Source organism: Lutjanus erythropterus, chromosome 22, assembly GCF_056507025.1.
Source record: "Lutjanus erythropterus isolate fLutEry1 chromosome 22, fLutEry1.hap2, whole genome shotgun sequence".
Classification (NCBI taxonomy): domain Eukaryota; kingdom Metazoa; phylum Chordata; class Actinopteri; order Lutjaniformes; family Lutjanidae; genus Lutjanus; species Lutjanus erythropterus.
In genome coordinates, this window is record NC_139338.1 from 27,650,559 (window position 1) to 27,670,550 (window position 19,992).

The window sequence follows — 19,992 nt, forward strand, 5'->3', positions numbered from 1 at the left end:
AACGGTTCTTTGGATGAAAAGGGTTCTTAATGGACCCTTCAGTCTCACAAAGAACCTTCTAAAAAATGGTTCTCGGTAGAACCTCAGCCCTACAGGAGGAACCTTTCTGGAACCCTTATTTCTTAGAGTGTCTCTGACTCTGTAAATTAAAAAACAATCAAAACCCCCTCTCAGCCCGAGAACATTAATTCCTTCACCTCGTCTGTCCGTCACTTTGATTGACAGCTCGTCAGTAAAGGTCAACTCGAGGCCTCCATCAGAAATTTCTCAGCCGTACTTCGGTCACTTCGATCAATAATCAGAATAAAACCAATAAAACTAACATCACCTCTCGAAGTTCACTTTCTGTCCTCGACTCTGTGCCTCATTAATATTCATGAGCTGTGGGTGGGGCTGAAGGTCGATGCAGGAAGCAGGTGAACCCCCCACCACCCACTACTGCCACCGCCGCCGCCGCCACCAAAACATCATGAATGTTAATGAATGCACAAAAGAAGCTCATTAATATTCATGAGGCGGTGGCTGTAACCCGGGCAGCTAAAGAGCCCCGATGGCATTTAGAGGCCAAGTTATTTCTTAATGTGTTCATAATGTAGTTTATTCACACACACACACACACACACACACACACACACACACACACACACACACACACACACACACACACTGTGTGGACTGAGGGTAACATCTGAGGGTTAAAGAGCAAATGTACATCAGGATCAGGCTTCAAATTTAATTAACATACAAGATTTCACCTCCTGTGTGTCCTCATAAAAAAGCTCAGTGTCCAGGAAGAGAAAAACGGTCAAGAAAAGGAAAGAAAATAAAACATAATGTAATTTGGTAACACTGAAAATACAGAGCTGAAGTATGGCAGCTGGGATGTGCCAATCCAGGGACCAAGTTCAACAAACCTTGAGAGTTGACCTGGGAAATTTACTCTTCCTAAGTCCCGCCCCTTTTTGCTCTGTGCTCCAATAACAGTAGAGCAGGCTTGGTACGCGTTGAACCTCGGCCAACTTTCTCTTTTCCTGTTTTCTGTACTTAAATATTCTGTTTGTTTGGTTCGTCTGTGTTGAAATGAAAACCTCAATTTGAAGTTGGCACTTTTCACACTGCACTTAGCCTCAGACTAAAGTAGCTGTTAGCTGTAGGCTAAGGAAGCTGTTAGCTGTAGGCTAAGGGAGCTGTTAGCTGTAGGCTAAGGAAGCTGTTAGCTGTAGGCTAAGGAAGCTTTCACACTGACAGGCAGAACTTCGAAAGGGTCAAACGTATAATTGGGATCAGCTGAAACTTACAGTTTACTTTGAAGTGATTCACTTTAAAGGTTTTGAATTGACTGAAATGTTTTTTGTTGGGTTTTTCCTTGTTTTTGGCAGCTATGGTTGAAACAATTAAGCTAAAGGTATCGTGGTGTCACTGTGGAAAATCCAGCTTGTGTCATTATTAAAGTTTGTGTCATTGTGAACAGTGTTTGTTGCAGAGCGGTCGTATGAATCTGGGTTTGAATCTGTTGGGATCAAAACTTGACTGTCCTTCCTTCTGCTCTCTGTCTCTGTCTCAGGGCCGGGTACCTCCCGCAAGGTGTTCCCTTGCAGCTGATTGGCTATCTGCCGGAGGAGACGTCCTTCCTGCCGTGGCACGCCGCCAGCCGGGCGCTCTACCAGCTGGACAAACTGCTGGACCGCACAGACGAATACAGCCTGTTCAGTGTAAACACCCAATCAATCAATTACTATCTCCATCAGTCCTTCAGTCAATCAATCAGTCAGTCAGCAACAGCTTCGTGTTAGCAGAATAAACTGTCCCTTCAGCGCTGACAGCTGGGTGTCTGTTAATTAATACTTAATGCTGTGTGTGTGTGTGTGTGTGTGTGTGTGTGTGTGTGTGTGTGTGTGTGTGTGTGTGTGTGTGTTATCAGGATTATGTGCTGAAGCAGGTTGCATCACGGTACCATCAGATGGGTTGGCCAACAAACGGCCCCGGCAACGAGGGCAACGTGCTGCAGGCGTCCTACCAGACTGAGTATGCAACACACCACACACACACACACACACACACACACACACACTGTCACACACTCTTATTAATCCTGTCACACTAACAACATGGAGGATCCCATTTGAATCACAAATGACAAGTGGTAGGTCGTGGGTCACTGACTGCGTGAGCGTCTCCAAGCTCACCTGCTAATTTGGTTCATGTATGTGCAGTGGCGTAAAATACAAAAGGTTCGGGGTGAAGCGGAATATAAATTGGATGGTTTAATGATTAATAAGTACGTTCTCAGTCAGTCACATCACTGCCTAGCTTAGCTCAAGGGCAAAAAAGTAAAAAACCTGCTCAAACCTGGAAACTAGAGTGACCAGATGTCTTCGTTTCCAGGGACGGTACCTGTTTTTGTTCCTCTATCTGCAGCTGAGGATGTCACTTAATGATGGTGACGCTGAAGTCATGCAGCCGTTACGGTAACATTATGGTCCTACAAGGGAAAAGGGCGGGAACTTCCCAGAAGGCGGAATTGAGAAAAATGACTAAAGTTTTCTTTTGTTGATCCAAAATAGTTGCAGGCAGATGATTGGATATGTGGCAGTTTTATCAGTTAATGTCAGGTTAATCCTGACCTCTGATTTAACCTTTGACCTTATTTGGAATCTGCCTTTATAGAGTTTAACAAAAAGTACTGGGTCATACCAAAGCAAAAGGCAGAAACTTCCATTTTATCTGAATAATGACAAATATGACAAAATCCTCAGTCTGATAATGCTGCAACAGAAAAAAAAAATATTAAATACCATCAGACCTTTTCTGATAAAATACGACACTGACTGATTAATTCTGATGCATCTTCACAGCTGGGAGTCTGAGGTGAGTCTGACAGTTGTGACTCTGTGGTCTTATTTTCATGTTTTTCTATACTGTTGTTATATATTGCAGTTTAATGCACATACTTGACATATTTCTTCATTTTCTTGCAGATATTTTACATGTTAGAACACAATAACTGAAGTTATGCTGGTTTGTTGTGGTTTCTCTGTGGCTTTTTGCAGTTACTGTAATGTTTGAACTCCCATTTTCTCCAAATAAAACATCTTTTTTCATTATAGAGCAGATTAGCTTTATATCTCATTAACCTTCAAAAATCATAAAAGTGGAATATCTTTCATGAAAAAAACATGTAATTATGATAAACTGTTGTTCACCACAAAGTTTATTTTTTGCACTAATCCAACATCCCTGGAAAAATACCATTGGCTTTTTGTAGAGGGAACCAAAACGATTCCAACTTCCAGGTTGGACTACAAAAATGTCTCGTCCCTGCAGGACTGGATTCGGTTCTCAAGCCCAAATTCCATTTTTATTTCAGTTCCAACCTTGGAAACGATTTTGTTTTTTGGCAGGTTGGCCACATTTATATACCTGCATGAAACAACACAGTAAGAACACAAAGTGTCGAAGATGCGCTCGGTTGCTTAGTTGGATTGTCTTTGCTGTGTTTTTCAGAAAATGGAAAATGTCAGAATGTTCCTTTGAGAGTCTGAAAAGAATGTATGAAATGTGTTCGTCCTCTTTGTTTCTCCACAGGGAGTTACAGAGGGAGCTCATCATGTTAGCGTGTAGCTTCGGGAACAAACAGTGCCACCGTCAGGCCATCACCTACATCTCTGACTGGATCTCCAGCAACAAGAACAGGTACGAATAGACACACACACACACACACACACACACACACACACACACACACACACACACACACACACACACACATCCTGTACAACTGATTGGTTTCATTTAACCTTTGGACCGCTGCCAGAACTACAGCGACCTCTGGGATATAAAGTAATGCAAAGGAAAACTAAAATATTGATGTCTGATTGGATGTTGCAGTTGTCAAAAACACGGACTCTTTCTGTGTTGCACGTCTGAGTTCAGTCAGAGTCTGAGCCGAGCACAGACACAGACAGAAACACTCCCACAGACAAGAATTTGCATCACTTATGTCTGAACGCACCTTTAGGTTTGAATATTTTACTCGGTTGAAGCATCATATACCTTCAAAAAGTGTTTAAAACTTTTTTCTATTGCAGCTTAAGAAGAACTGTTGAGGCAAATACTGAGAATTTTTAGGCACTGAAACTGGATTTATTGTATAACCATGTTGGTGTTTGTTAACACTTTATTTGAAGGGGTGTGCATAAGACTGTCATTACACTGTCATAACCATGCCATGTCTCCTGCCATGAACATGGCAGTCTTTATGAATGTTTGTAACTGTTGTCATTAAGTGTCATTCAGTCAATCATGTCATCTTTTAAAAAAAATTGACATTGTTTGAGATGAACTTGACAGACAGTAGTTATCTAGTTTACTTGGTGCTGAAGTTTTCTAACCACTGTCTGTTGTTGCTGTTAGCTAGTTAGCTCAGTTAGCTGTGGAGCTAGCCTCCTAATTAGCTGACTCAGCTTTGGGGTGCCAAGAAAACCACCTTTGGTACTGTACTCCCTGTCACACCGGCCACAGTTGTTCTCGGAGGCTGCGTTCAGTTCCCGTCCGGCTGCGATCTCCAGTCCGGTCAGGATCAGCTGGACGCTGACAAAGCTAGCATGGCAGAGGAAAGCGCCATGTGCAACTCTTAATAAATAGCTCTTTAGTGCACTTGAGTAATTATGATGTGAAACCCAAACTAATCGGATCATGTGTTTCCAGCGTAACAGAAATGTGCACCTTGGTCCAGACTGTCAGGTCTGAAAAGCCCCAAAGTTGCTTTGAACAAAAACTTCTGCCAAATATAATTTAAGTATCTCAAAATTTGAAGTTGCGTAAAACCATGTCTGACACCGAGTGACACACAACATCCATAATCCATTTGTTTTACTTTACTTTTTTTTCCCTCTCTGTCTTCCTCTCTGCCTCTAACTTTTTTTTTTCCTGTCATGTGCTGCTGGCTCATTCTCTCCCTCTGGGTCCTTAACGAGATCTGCAAAATTAGATTTCAAACAGCAAATTAAATAGAAACAGATGCTGGTGTTCTGTAGAGGACAGCAGGGAGCTGATGATAAGAGGCGCGCTTAAATTAAAAAACACTAAATTAAACACTGTTTCAGACTCCATCCAGCAGATTTTATGAATGGAATCCTGGAGAAGGAGCTCTGAGAAGGCCACGTCCTCGCTGATGTCAGACACGTGTTACTTTCTCAAAGTTCAAGGTCCAGAACTAAATATTTCTGGAGTCACTACCTTTAATCCTTTTTTTTTTCTCCCCCTGAGCCGTTCTCATGACAACCATATGGCAGCGTTTTGGAAAAGCTCCGTTCATCCGTCCTCGCTACAGCACAACTGCGGCCCTTTTAAAATTTGAGAAGCAATTTGGAAATGCTCCACTTTCAGTTGTAAGTCCACATTCATGCAGGATTAATCTCTCCAGGGGTGATTTTTTAATATTTCATGCTCTATTCAGTGATTTTAATCCCATCTGGAGAGCACATGTATGTGGATTTCCTCCCTGTGCCAGAGTATTAATTACAGATCCGCTTTTTAATCAGAATGCTACAATAATTGAAGTCTCATCGGGGGGGAGCTCATCTGACCCGACTTCATGATCACCTGAAAAAGAGAAAGAAAACGGAGAACACGTGAAACTGAACTTTATTTAGCCCTCATGTAATTCTCAGTACATTAGCTCTGTGCTTCTGCAGCGATGTGGACGGAGCTACAGTTACAGTCCCGGAGAACCGAAAGAGACGATCCTTTGATACTAACGAGTCAAACAGCCAGACCTGCGTCACACCTGCGTCTCCTGTTAGAAACCACCTGCTGTAATGTGACTCTGGCTAAAATCCCGTCCAGAACAATGAGAGTAATTACCGGAGAACACAGCTGATATTTTAGCGCCCGTATCCCCCCTGGAATATTAATCATGTCCCACTGGGGATTCGTTGTAAATGAGCCCTCTAAATGGATCAAGAAAAAAAAAAAAAAAAAAAAAAAGCTCAGTTTTTAAATTTATCTTGGTGTGGCTGCAGCCGTTGATGGATTAACCTGGTAGGAGGTCCTGGGGCAACAATGAACCACTGAGCCCCCATTAACCCCCTGTTCCTTCCACCCTCTGTGTATTGTATTCGGTATTTCTATGCTGGAACACTACCTGGGTAAAGCTGCTGCTTTGATTAAGCACACTTTTATTTACAAATATGCAACATATTAAGCACAGTTTTAAACTAATGATGGTCATAGCACAGCTCTGGGGGTGGCATTGTCCGAACTGTTAAAAGGATTGTTTGGATGACTTGAAGTGTGGCTGCATGAGGGATTTATTCATAGTCAGGGTTGTATCTATAGTAAATGTTCCTCCAGTTTCCAGATCCACCTGAAAAAATCAATATCGGTTAAAGTGTACCTTTACCTTGCCGTCAGACAGACTTTTCTGATGGGAAAAACTGTTAAATGAGTCAAATATTCGCTCTCTTCAAAGCAAACCAGACGCCATTGGTGAGTCACTTTACCTCACAGAACATGGAGTTCCCGGTTTACCACTGCCTACATCAGTCTGTGTTATTGTGTGACTTCAGCAAAGCTGACGATGGCTTTAGCTTACTTGTTGTAAAGATAGCTAACTGTAGCCGTTAGCTAAAGGGCTCAGCAGCTTTCCAGTAAACCCAGCCAGTCACAAAGACTAACAGAGCCTCTGAGACAGACAGTGGGTACAGTACTGAGGTTGTTTATGGAGTTTCCTTAAAAATTTCCTTTCCTTCCTGCTAACTGGCATTAGCACGGTTAGCCATGACTCAGCTCTGGATTGCTGAGAGTTGGGTTGCCACCTTCAGTATGAAAAAAAGGGACACTTTGCCAGCGGCCCCGTGGCCAAAGGACACAAATCAAGTAGGGAGTTTCTGGGATGGCAAGGCCTGTTCCCCCTTGTAAAGGAAATATAGAGCCAATGAGACCATCCACAGGCCAAGTCTCTGTAACCAGGGCAACAAGAGGTGGCGTGACAGACAACTTGTCTGTCATTCTGCAGTAATAATTTTCTGCTATGACCCAGTAAACTGGTTTTATTATTCCTTATGTCCTTGCCAGCGTGTGAGAACGTGGTGTATGCATCAGAGTGACTTAGTAAGGAAAAGTGCATTTTATTTCTCGGGACGATCCGAAAAGGTGACGTATCACGGTGGTAAACACACTCCTGTCCAAACTTTTTGCAGTCCTAACTTTTTAGGAATTGGGGTTTGTATAAAACTAACTGTAATAGAAGTAGAGCAGCGTGATTCGCTGTCAGCTTTGGTGCTGAAGTCAGCTAAACTTCTCATGAACAGGACACTGGTAGACCGTCCTGCTGCTGCTGTCCAGTGTCCAGCTGTCAGAGCTGTCAGGACCCACGAGGACTTTACATCTGAACTACGACCAGGACCAACACTTCTTTTATTTCTCTGACTGCTTATAAATCTGATGTTTGGTGGCAGCTGTGAATAATGTATTTCTCAAAAAACATCAGTGATGAAGTATTTATTAAAACGAAAAAATATCAGACGTCTGTCTGCTCAGAGTCGACTTGGAGAATTCTTTGGTGCAGGGGGACTTCACCTCAAATAACTTGATTTTTTCCTGCGATTACGATGGTGCACCATGTGGCCAGAGCAGAGAGTCACTCCAGTTGAGTATTAGAAAATTGAAAAATGGACCCAAGATCTGTCGCAACAGAACAGGATCCCACCCAGAGCCGATTAAGGGGAGAGTATGTTCTATCAGAACTGCTTGTCAGATGGTTGAATAGCTTTGCCCCCCCCCTCCAGTGTCAGATTATGGGGGTCTGTGTCACAGCATTTCTGTAACTTTTCAAAACCAACAATCTGGCTTCAGTGCTGTGTCCATGTAGAAGCCTCCTGTTGGTGGAAAACCAGTATAAAATGGCCTTTCGGTGGGATCTGTTTGACTCTCCAATGAAAGCTTGATGCCGAAATATGTCAGAGTTTGTTTCAAGGTCCAACATGACCACGCCATGACAACAAAGACAGTTGAATTATTTAAAAAGACAGTGCCTTGGAGTTTTTTTGTGACTTTTATAACCTGGCCCAATTTAATTTGGGTCCAGCTCAACTCTGGTCCCAGGTCTGGGTTTGGTAACTGCAGCGTTCTTGCTTAACACTGGACCGGTTTCAAAAATTGTTATCCACATTGGTCAGTTAGACACAAAAACGGGTTGAAGAATATTGAAGGTACCCTTTAAATATGGTATAATATATTTATAACGATCAATTAAGGCCCACAGTTTGACTATGAGCATAAGGAGCTCTTCATGGAGCCTACTTAAAAAACATTTCTGTCCATTAACTTTATTATGCTGGTTGGTCTTGTAAACTAAGTCTGGGCAGCTGCTTTCAGTGCTGCAGGAGCTGTGCTGCTGACAGGACAGCTGCTCCTGAGACGTAACAGAGGTTGGAGTCGGTATGGACTGAACGTACAGGTGCTTGATTTTCTTTCGGCGCGTCACTTTTAGTCACGCTTTAATTACCCGACCACCTGAACGAGCTCACGTTGTTCCGTCAGGTACCTCGAATGTTTTATCCTCACTGCGGCGGAGCGATTTTCAAAAATTTGGGCTGACATTTAGGCTGCGGAGTCGGGGACAGACGCACAGACAGGCAGACGAGCGGACAGACCGACGGAGCAGATGGTGTAGAGACATGTTTACTGTCAGAAAGAGAGTTTGATGCAGAGGAGGAATTGAGTGGGAGGGAGAGATATTTCAGGAGAAAGATAGAGCTTTAGGACATAAAACATCCTCTACAGACTGTTAAAACACACACACACACACACACACACACACACACACACACACACTCGGTGTGTTAGTTAATGGGATCAGAGCCATCTGGAGGTTTCCACAGACTCTGTTCCTCCATTTTATATTCTGCAGAGAAAAACTCAACATTATTACTGTTATTTCTACACACTTACAAATAAAGGTGCTGACTAGAACCAGACAGGGTTCTTCAGCTTGTCTCCGTAGGGGCTCGTTTCCAACAAAGTAACTCAAGTTCTTGAACCAACTCTGTTAAAAATCCCGGGAACCTTGGCGCTGTCTAGGGAACCATTGTAATCAAGGATGTCATCAACAGAGTTTCCTTTGTTATAAAAGGTCAGCTATAACCCTCTTGCGTTCTGAGGGTTCTACACACAACTAAATTATATTCTGCAGATGACACAAGAACACAAATAAAATGAATTTATCAAGATTCAAGTTCCAGATACTTTTACATTTAAAAATACTTTTAGAAACATTTGAATATTTGAGGGTGATGATCTTTTTACACCTTCAACAATCCATGAAGAACTCTTTGTTCCAAAAAGGGTTCTTTGGATGAAAGGGGTTCTTAATGGAACCTTTAGTCTTACAGAACACTCTTGATGAACACTTTCTTTATAAAATGGGGTCTTCAGAAGCAAATAGTTCGAGGTAGGACCCCAGCCCTTCAGGTAGAACCATTTTAGAACCCTTATATCTGAGAAAGTATCAGAAACAGGCAGGAAAGGTGATAAAATAAGAACAGCAGCAGTACAGTCGGTTCTACTTAATGTTTTACAGATAAATAAACTGGTAGAACTCAAACATCATGTTATCTGCTTTAACACACTCGCATTCTTAAATACACACACTTGAGCACACAGTGTTTGGCAGATGTTGTCTGAGAAGGACTTTAACGCCACAGTCAGCAGTAATGTGGAAGTTAGCCAGTGTGTGTGTGTGTGTGTGTGTGTGTGTGTGTGTGTGTGTGTGTGTGTGTAGAAGCTTGCTCTTAAGTGGAGCATCTCTAAAATGATTTCCCAGGTCGGTGAATGATGTAATTGTCCCTGCATCACTCACTCTGTGCACACACACACATATTACACACACACACACACACACACACACACACACACACACACACACACACACACACACACGGCGTTCAGTATATAATTTTTTGCTGCCAGCTGAGCTCACTGTATTGTGATGAAAGTTTTTAGTTTTGGTTTACTGACAATTTAGGTCAAGTACACACACACACACATTACACACAAACAAACACACACACACACACACATTACACACAAACAAACACACACACACACACACACACACACACATTATAGTGTGAAGGAAATATTCACCTTTTTGCCTTACTGATGATTCAGGCCAGTAACCAGCTGGGGCACTGTGTGTGTGTGTGTGTGTGTGTGTGTGTGTGTGTGTGTGTGTGTGTGTGTGTGTGTGTGTGTGTGTGTGTGTGTGTGTGCTGTATAAAAACAACAGAAATAGTGGTTACCGATAGTAACTCCAGTTCTATGAGTATGTTTTGTACCCTGACAAAACGTATATTTAAACACTGAACATCCTGTCGTGTACCAAGAGCGCGGCGTCGCAGCGCCTTTTTGATACAGCCACCGTATGTTTACGTGCACGTTGCTGCTGATTGGGTTACACCTGCAGCACGCCAATCAAACACGAGGAAATGGATGTCGAAGCCTGTTGCACGCCGTTTCGCATCATGACGTGATCCACCTTGATGTGCTGTAGATCTTCTTATCGCTCCGCCCTCCAACACAAGCTCCACCTCCTTCCCCAGCAGACAGGAGGTGACCGCCATGTTTCTACAGCAGCCCACCAGGGACAAACCACGCGCTGACTCTAGATGTACGATTTCTCATCTTTTGACGACATCGAAGGTTCTGCAAACTCACAGCTAACTGAAAACTTTGATTAATTAACTTCCTTTTATTTTATGTCTAAATTGTGGAAACAGTTAAAAGTTCTTGGTTAATGTCAAGTTGTCATGACAAAGACATTTCAAACAATATTAACTTTGCATTAAAAATTATAAAATTGACTGAACAACACTGAAAATGAAAAAAAAAATATTGACAGAAAACTATAATGGCTGCGTTCGGGCGATCAAACCTGTTAGCCAGCTTGAAAAGAAAAGAAAAGAAAAGAAACTGAAATGAAGTCGGAGTAGAGCTTGTAGATTAAAGATGTGCGCAGAAAACAACCAGTTTGAAAAGGCACCTGAAAACACAGAGTCTGCTGAGGTACAGATCATTACTAGGAGCTGATTGACTCAATAACATGCAGTCAATTCATTTTTAGGACTAAATGTAAAGTTTGCTCAAAGTTCTGTGTGGATTCATGGCGCGCTGCCTTCCCCCATTAATATATTGTTAAATTCAGAAGAGCTGATTTCACGGTGAACATTTCCTCCTCCTAAAAGATTATCTATGATTTCTCATGACTCATAAAACAGAAACTAACTCATCTGGCAAACATTTAAAATAATTCTGTATTAATTTTAGCTCCGTATTGAGTGAATAAATGTGGCGCTTGTTTTATCTGGTGATTTATTAAATTCAACTGAGTGAAACATGAGGCAGGTAGTAAACATTTTCGGTGTCTGAGAACCAATAATGATGCATCAGTGATGACATGAACATTCATTTGAACATGATATGGGAGATTTGTTTGATGCCTGAACACACAGATTCACGTCTATCATCAGACAGTCGATGTTCATCATTCGTACTGCTGTAATAAACTCCAGAGGTGTTCAAACACAATGTATTCAGAAGTACACGTGTCCATTAGGGTTCGTGAGACTTCCTGGAGTCCCAGTTGGTGGGAAAGTGTCTGTAAGTGTGTCTTCGTCTCTGCATTTTATGACTCGAGTTCGCAGGAGAAGTGAAGGGATGTTTTAATGGAGCTCCCTAATGGAATGAGAATTTCTCGCTTAGCATCCAGAGAGAGAGTCCCGGTTAATCCTGCCGACGTGTCTTATCAGGGTTTTCACTTTTATTACCTTTCCTGGTCCACTTCCTGTCTCTGTTGCTTTTACTGCTGCTGCAAGTCAAATCAAATACCCATCCATAAAATGTCACTCACACCTTACTTTGTTTGAAAGGATGTGCATAAGACTGTCATTACACTGTCACAACCATGTCATGACATCTGGCATGAACATGAAGGATCATTATGAATGTCTATGAGTGTCGTGTCATTTTTTATGTCATTTTGTCTTATTCAATGTCATGACAAAGATATGTCAAACAAAAATAACAATGACAACATTCATTAAGATTTGTTTTTCTTCCTGACAGGTGTAATGACATGATTATGACAGTCTTATGCACACCCCTTCAAATAAAGTGTTGCAGACTTAACTTTCGCTGTATTTGGACATGTCTTGCGTCAGACTGGGTCCGTCTGAGGGCTGGATTTTGTGTCTTTTGTAGGATTCCTCCCAACATCAGAGACATAGTTTACTGCACCGGGGTCAGTTTGATGGACGAGGACGTGTGGGAGTTCATCTGGATGAAGTTTCACTCGTCCAACGCCGTGTCAGAGAAGAAGATCCTGCTGGAGGCCCTGACCTGCTCGGACAACATCTTCCTCCTGAACAGGTAACAAACGACACGGCGGTTTCTGTTTGTCAGGTCTGAGAACGGGATGATGGATGGATTAACCTTGAAACAAAACAAAATCTGCCTTTTGATGTTGATGTATGAGGCAGCTTCACTTTAAAACTGCTTGCTTTGAAAACTCCAATAATCAGCATTATTGATCTGAACATTGAGTCAGAGGTCAATGTTTGTAAGTTCTCCCTCTTGGTTTGTTGAAGGTTTCTCTTAAGTTGCAAGAAAAAAGTAGTATTTTTCACAATGTTTATGTTTTCTAATGTTTGTGATGCAACTTTTTACCAAAGTATAAGCATAGATAACAAAACTCTCATGCTGGAATTAAACTTCCAGATATTTTTTTTAGATACTTTTAAGTTTTCAGGGTCACATTAGCTGATCACTGAATCCTAACGTCTTGCCATTACTTGACCAAGAGACATGACAGATGGTGACACAAACACGACTCAACATAAATTTCTCCTGTTGCTCCATAACTGCTGGTTGTGTAAATTAGCAACCGTGAACTGAGTTTGCAAATTTCCCCATTGTGGGATTAATAAGACTAGATCAATTGTATTGATCCCACACTGGGGCCACAGCTTCAGTACAGATCAATCTTACCGTCTAAAAAAGTGGATAATTGAACAGACAGGGTGCAGGAGTATTCTGCCCTGTCCCGCCCCTTGTGCCAGCAGCACTCAGCGGGATACATCTATCAGCTGTGCACAAGCGTCTTGATTAATTCATGGGTGAGTTTAAGCCGAACATGCAACAAACGAATCAGAAAGTCGACTCTCATCACCTTTAAGAAGCTGGTGCACCTGGAGCGAAAGCGTTGGCAGCATGACGGTGGATTTATCAGGAAGTCAGTTCAGTTGCCACCTTGCAGATGTGGCAAAAAGGACAGCTGCACCGGTTTAAGATAGCGGCGCCACCTGCATCACTGGTGCATCGGCTTTGCGCCGGGTGTAAGATGGAGCTCAGAGACTTGTTGCACAGGATACAAGTAGCGAAATTAACGGTGTGGTTTCACAGGATAAGTAAATTATTGCTCAGGATGATTTCACAGTGTAGATATAGTTTCATATTAGAGATGATGGATTAACTGTATGTATATATAATATAAAATAAATGATTATCTCATCTTGTAACAGTTTAAAAGGTGATATGTCGATGTTGTGCTGCTCCCAAGTGGCCAACTAAAAGTAAATTATGTGTCAACTGATAGTTTACAAAACAACTTCATGCTGGTCCTGTTTGTGTGTAAATTACAACAGCAGTTATTTTCCTTTTTCCAGAGAAAATGCAGAAATTCCTCCTCTAGATTCCCAAAAATGTGTACCTTACCTACACCACTAACTGCAAAGCAATGTCATGTTTGCTGCATGACAAGAGAGAAATTGTGACTCAGAGCCATAATTGTTTTCTCTGATGCCCCACGTCTGTCAAGTCAGGTCATTATCAAGCTGTCAGTCTGAATTTGGCATTAGTTCCTCTTCAGAAAGTTCCTCCATTATTGTTGTGGTTTGTTCAGAGTTTGCTGCTGACCTTAACTTTACATCCCCATAATCTCCCCCCACCATTTATGTTAATTGCATCTTACAGACAGGCTGCGCATTAATTTATGAGGACACACAACAACGCTCCAGAAGAATGCAGCTATAATTTATCTCTTTGGCAACTGGAACAAGCTGCAGTCACAACTTTGGAAGTTTCCTTGGGAAATATTAGTCCAATAGTCCGATATTTACTGTCTTTTTGCTCTGTTTTTGGTCTCCACCATCTCCTGACAGAAATATCTCTGTGTTTAGCGGCTATATGCTCAATTTTCTTCACCCTTTTGTCTGTAGCTGTGTCTGTCTGCTGCTTGGTGCTGGGCAGGTAGTGTGCAGAGGGTTTATCAGAGCTTGTTTGCTGGAAACAGCTGCCTGCTGCTGCTGGTGCTGCTCCTGCTGGAGATTAATGAGAGCTGTGAGACTGAACCAAAACAGTAAAGTTGCAGGTTGTAAAATTAAAACAATACATTGAAACACTAAAACACTTCACAGAGCTGAGGGGAAACTGCAGAGTTTGGTGATAATTCTTCGCAGGTTTGTCAATATTAGCGACTCAGTTCATTTTACATGGATATATATCGTAAATGCAACAGTATGGATGAGTGCAGCTGTATATCATGAGCCTTATTATGTGCACATATTTGTTTAGTGCAGAGTTTGACTCACATATATTGGATGTGGAAGCATCCTTAAAGGGATAGTTTGGATTTTTTAAGTGGGATTGAATGAGGTAGAGAAGGAAGTAGCAGGAAGCTAAGCAATGTGCTGCTGTGGACGGGGTCAGCAGCAACACGTATTTTAGACACCTAACAGAAGTGAATATATGTTAAAGTGTACACTACATTTTGAATATTTTCACAGCTTTATTTTGGTATCAGACAGAGTTTTCTGAAGGGAATATAAGTCAAATATCTCTCTCTCCAAACCAACCAAACTTCATAGGCGAAATCAGTCGTTTTACCGTGTAGAACCTGGGAATTGTTGGTCTACCACTTCCTTAATTGGTTAGTTTGTCTGAGTGAAAACTCCCCTGAACTTCCTGTAGGTGGGCCGTCGCAGCCTCAAGTGGTGGTCGGGTCAAAGTACAACTGCTATGTAAAAATACATTTCTTATATGTTAATACAATGACATTTTTACTTTGCTAATTTAAGTAAATGACTCAGTGCCTAATAATTTAGCATGCTGGCTGCTGCGTGAAACTAGTCTCACAAAGTTTTCCAACTGTTGCAGCTGAGTCTCACATGAGCTTGGAGTGTGTTGCAGATCCTGTCACATGTGACCCACGTGGTCATCTTTAACATGCTAACAATCGAGTATGTTGCAGAGGACAAACTATCCCTTTAAAAGCTGACATATAGGGAGCTCCCAGCTGTATTACCTGGTGATAATGACAAAACTGAAACCCTCAGGTGACTAAATCCTGACATGATAGATTTTCTGAGTCTGCAAGTTGATTTTTGTGGCGCAGGGAAAGAGAAACCGCCTACGAATGGAATGAAAGGTGGACTGAAAATTTGCCCGAGGCCTTACATGTGCATAAATCTGACCCTCCGTGTGACTAAGAGTGTGTGTGTGTGTGTGTGTATGTGTGTGTGTACATGTGTGTATTAACAGCGTACAGAGCATTTTATCAGGAGCTAACTGCCGCTATCTCTTGTTGAGAAAACTAGCGAGAATGGATCTCACACACTCCAAACTGTACAGTGAGATAGATTCGTGTGTGTGTGTGTGTGTGTGTGTGTGTGTGTGTTTTAGTGTGCGTGTGTGAGTGTGAGTGTGTCAGGTATTGATTTTCCAGCCACAGTAAACTGTTCTGCAATCAGAGAGGTAGTACTGCATGTTCAGATAGTGGCTATCACACACACACACACACACACACACACACACACACCAAGGCACGTACAAAAAAAAAATCAAAAACCGCAGCACAGAAACACACTGATTGGTCACACAGGAAATGGTTTCAGCGCAGAGGGATTGTGGGAAAAGAGAGAGAAAATTGATTTGGGGGGTTTAATGAAAAGACAGCAGCTACAAACAACCAACTAACACACACACACACACACACACACACACACTCACACTCACACACACACACACACACACACACACACACACTCACACTCACACACACACACACACACACACACACACACACACACACACACAAAGACAGAGAATTGGAACCAGAAAGTAAGAGAGGATGAAAGTAAACTCTGATCACAATGTTTGATGAATGAACATCTTTTTTCTGTCTCTTCGTTTCGCTCAGTCTCACATCATCAGAAACACTTTAGAAACTCGATTTAACGTGTTTACCATCCGAATCATCAGGCTCCTACAAACAAACGCCTTTCTGTGCCTCTCTCACAAGCTGGGAGTAATCAGATTACTGTGGCTCATCTTTATTGTGTCTCAATTTCAGAGGAGTTATTTTGTGGTTTGACGGATTCACCCTCCAGCAGGGCTCCCTAACAACAAAACAAAAACTACAAAATGCCAATTTCCATCAGACAACTTGACCTTTTCTGCCTGTTTTACATAAACAGATCTACAGCCTGCAGTGTGTGTGTGTGTGTGTGTGTGTGTGTGTGTGTGTGTGTGTGTGTGTGTGTTTGGCATCTTAATACTGCAGCTTTCAGAAGACAATTAAGAGTTGAAAAAGAAAAATATCTCACCGGGCTGACAGCTTGAAAATATTTGTCTTTTTGCTCTAATTTATTTTTTCTTTACGCTTTTTTGTTCAGGAGAATCTTACATTTCCGTGTGATCAAAGTTAATGTTGCACTAACGTTTAATTTTATATAATTTAATAGTTTATTTTTTATTTTTAGATGTTTGTTAGCACGCTTAAACATTTCAAGATAGGCCAAGAACCTCCAGGCTAATGTTTTAGCATGCCATAAAACATTAGCATTCTAACATTTTGCATAAATATGAGCAATAGCATAATGTTTGTTAACATGCTAGCCTAAGTAAACCCTGCAAATATGACCCACAGAGCCATCTTTGGCAAATATTAGCATGCTAAATACTGGCATGCTAATATTTGTTCAGGAGAGCCTCTAGCATGCTATGACACGTGAAACTAGTCTCAGTTTTGCAACTCTTGCAGCTGAGTTTCAGACAAGCTTGGAGTGTGTTGCAGATCCTGACAAACGTGATCTACGCGCTCATCTTTAGCATGCTAACATTTTTTAAGAGAATCTCTAGCATGCTAATTGGTAGCACACATAGGAATTCCCCACTGCAGCATTCAGTTCATGGGTAATTGCTATTTAGTCTCTTGTTGTTTGTTGAGATCCGTACTGTCACCATGGTTACCGAGCTTGTTTGTGTCTCTGTGCGTCCCAGGTTACTGAATCTGTCCCTGACCTCTGACCTGGTCCCGGAGCAGGACGTGATCGATGTCATCATCCACGTGGGCAGAAACCCTCATGGTAGAAACCTCGCCTGGAAGTACTTCAGAGAAAAGTGGGACGTCCTCAACGCGCGGTGAGGGACAGAGACGGTCCGTCAGTCCGTCCATGTGGACGATGTGAAACCGTAAAGAAACTAACTTCTGTCTCACTGTCTCCGCTCAGGTATGGTGAAGCCTTGTTCATGAATTCAAAGCTCATCGGTGGAGTCACAGAGTTCCTGAACACGGACAGAGAACTCAATGAGGTAAATACACAAACACACAAACACACACACACACACACACACACACACACGTGTTAAAACATTATTGAGGTTCTGCTGTGACTGAGGGCAGATTTACAGATTAATAATCACCTGTTTCACCTGAACTCTGACAAGAAACAGATGAGTAATTTACATGCACATTCCTGCCTGAAGAGTTGTGGGAAAAAAGCAAAAGAAAATAAGTGTATTCATTATAGTGGTGTAGTTGATGTAGTGGAGATGCTTTACCGAAAGGACAAAACGAGAAATAAAATGAAAACAGAAGTTTGTTTCACAGCCTCACATTTTCTACATAAAGGGTTCAAGTGCGTTTCTGAATCAGAAATCTGTCTCTTCATTTCGGTTTTGTGATGAGACCATTTTGTTTGAGATCTCAACCACTTCTGTTGGTATGGCAACAGCCTTGGCGTGGGCTCGAGTGTCTGTGCCGCATCTGAACAGAATCATTAGGAATTAAAATGGGACCCCTTGAACACAAAAAAACTGCCTGGAATGAAAAGAATAATATGGCTTTAAAAGTTTTCTGTCTGGAAAGTGGAAAGAAACTGGAACCGAAAGTACAGGATATGGGAGAAGGAGGCAGGAAAGTGAAGCAGCAGAAGAGTTAACGATATGAAGTGTAATAAAGTGAGTTGAAGGGATGGATTTCCACCATTTCGCTCCAGTGAATCTGTCAAAGTCTGAACAACAAGTTTCCTCTTCAGTCCTTAACTTTGGGAAAAAAAATCTAATTAATTCCCTTCCTTCAAAGTTTCTCTTTCAACAAAAAAGTTTCTCTTTCACACCTCACCTCTCATGCTGGAAACTCCATTTAATTATCGTCCTTTAAGACAAAGTTTCACTTTGATACCGTCACTTTCATGCTGGGAATTTTACCTCTAATTATGGACCCTTAAAAGCCAGTTTCTCTTAAATTATAAACCTTTTAAAGGACAGTTTAACTTTAATAATTCACATTTCCTTGCTGGAATGTTTCCGTTTAACTGCCTACTCAAAGAAACTCTTCTTTTTACTAAAACATCAATGAACCTTCAGTCTTTGACCTACTGACTGCCTGACTGTCTTTAACTTTGGGCTGGAATAAGATATAATATATGGTCAACACGTGGACACTCGCCTTTGGACTCAAGGAGGAAGTGATTCGATGTGTCTGTCTGATTCTCGTGAGTGCAGTTCCTCGAGAACGCCTTGACGGAATTTGTTCAAATTTGGTACAAACGTTCACTTGGACTGATATACTGATAAGATTCTGGTGATCAGATGTCAGTGGCAAATGTTGCCTTCACCCCACGTCTGTCCCGTTTCTGTGAACACAATAAATATCTCAAGAATGCCTTGACAGAACGTCTTCATATTTAGCACAAATGTCCACTTGGACTCAGGGATGAACTGATTAGATTTTGATGGTCAAAGGTGAAGATCTCCATGACTCCACATCCATTGGATTCTTGTGAAAGCGACAGGATGAACAGATCTGACAACAGTCATATTGTCGTCTTCTGGGATGTCAAACTTTTTATCCACTTGGGGACTACTTTATTTCTGTCTTTTTTTCTACCTTGGGGTCACAGCGGTGTTTGGAATTCTAATATCCTAATTCTTTTTCTGTCACCTCTTTTTCTTTTCTTCTTCTCTCATATCTTTTCCAACCATCTCTACCCTCCCTTGTCTACCCAACACCTTCTTCCCTCCATTGTTTCCCCATCTTTCTCTTTGTTTCTGTACTTTCTTTCCTTAGTTAAAGGAGTTCATCCAGGCCAGTGGCGTGGGGGCTGCGCCTGCGTTGCCGCGGGCGCTGGAGATCGTTGAGGGCAACGTGCGCTGGCACCGCCTCCACCGGCGGCAGTTCTACCAGTGGCTGCGCAAACCTCCGAGCCCCGCCCTCGGCTAACGCTGCACCAGCGAGCTAGAATGAAGCGACTGCAAACTGACTGCTAAGCTAATGCTAATGCACTGCTAGCTTACAGATGCAGTCATAGAGAATGAAAAAAAAAAATGACCGAATGAAGAGAGAGACCGACTTGACTGGTTATTCAGCTGGTTTCTCTACTGGTTTTTGCTTTTGAAGAAATTTATTTCCAGACTTTTTATTTCAGATGGAGTATTTGTGTGGCTAATGTGGGTAAACTGGTTTCTGCGCTGTGAAAAAGTGAAGCTTCTAACTAGCTAACAGTAACTGATTCAGTAATTAATAGCTTGCAGTTAGCCCCAAAACATTACAGTTATTATCAGAAAATTCTTGACATTGGATACTACAGCAGAAGATATTGGTTGAAAAAAACTGAAACTATGTTTTCATTAGCTTTTCTGGAAACTACAAAA

At 41.9% G+C, this 19,992-nt stretch overlaps 1 protein-coding gene across 1 annotated transcript in view; it reads left to right on the forward strand.

Moving 5' to 3' along the window:
- Positions 1-19,753, forward strand: part of LOC146307053 (thyrotropin-releasing hormone-degrading ectoenzyme-like) — a 196,880-nt gene extending 177,127 nt beyond the window's left edge. Inside the window, exons 14-20 of the mRNA XM_084711463.1 lie at positions 1,565-1,712; positions 1,922-2,025; positions 3,586-3,693; positions 12,262-12,429; positions 17,338-17,478; positions 17,568-17,649; positions 19,409-19,753. Coding sequence (XP_084567589.1) covers positions 1,565-1,712; positions 1,922-2,025; positions 3,586-3,693; positions 12,262-12,429; positions 17,338-17,478; positions 17,568-17,649; positions 19,409-19,561 — 904 coding nt within the window. The 3' untranslated portion in view covers positions 19,562-19,753. The remainder of the gene's footprint in view (positions 1-1,564; positions 1,713-1,921; positions 2,026-3,585; positions 3,694-12,261; positions 12,430-17,337; positions 17,479-17,567; positions 17,650-19,408) is intronic.
- The last annotated feature ends 239 nt before the right edge of the window (positions 19,754-19,992 follow it).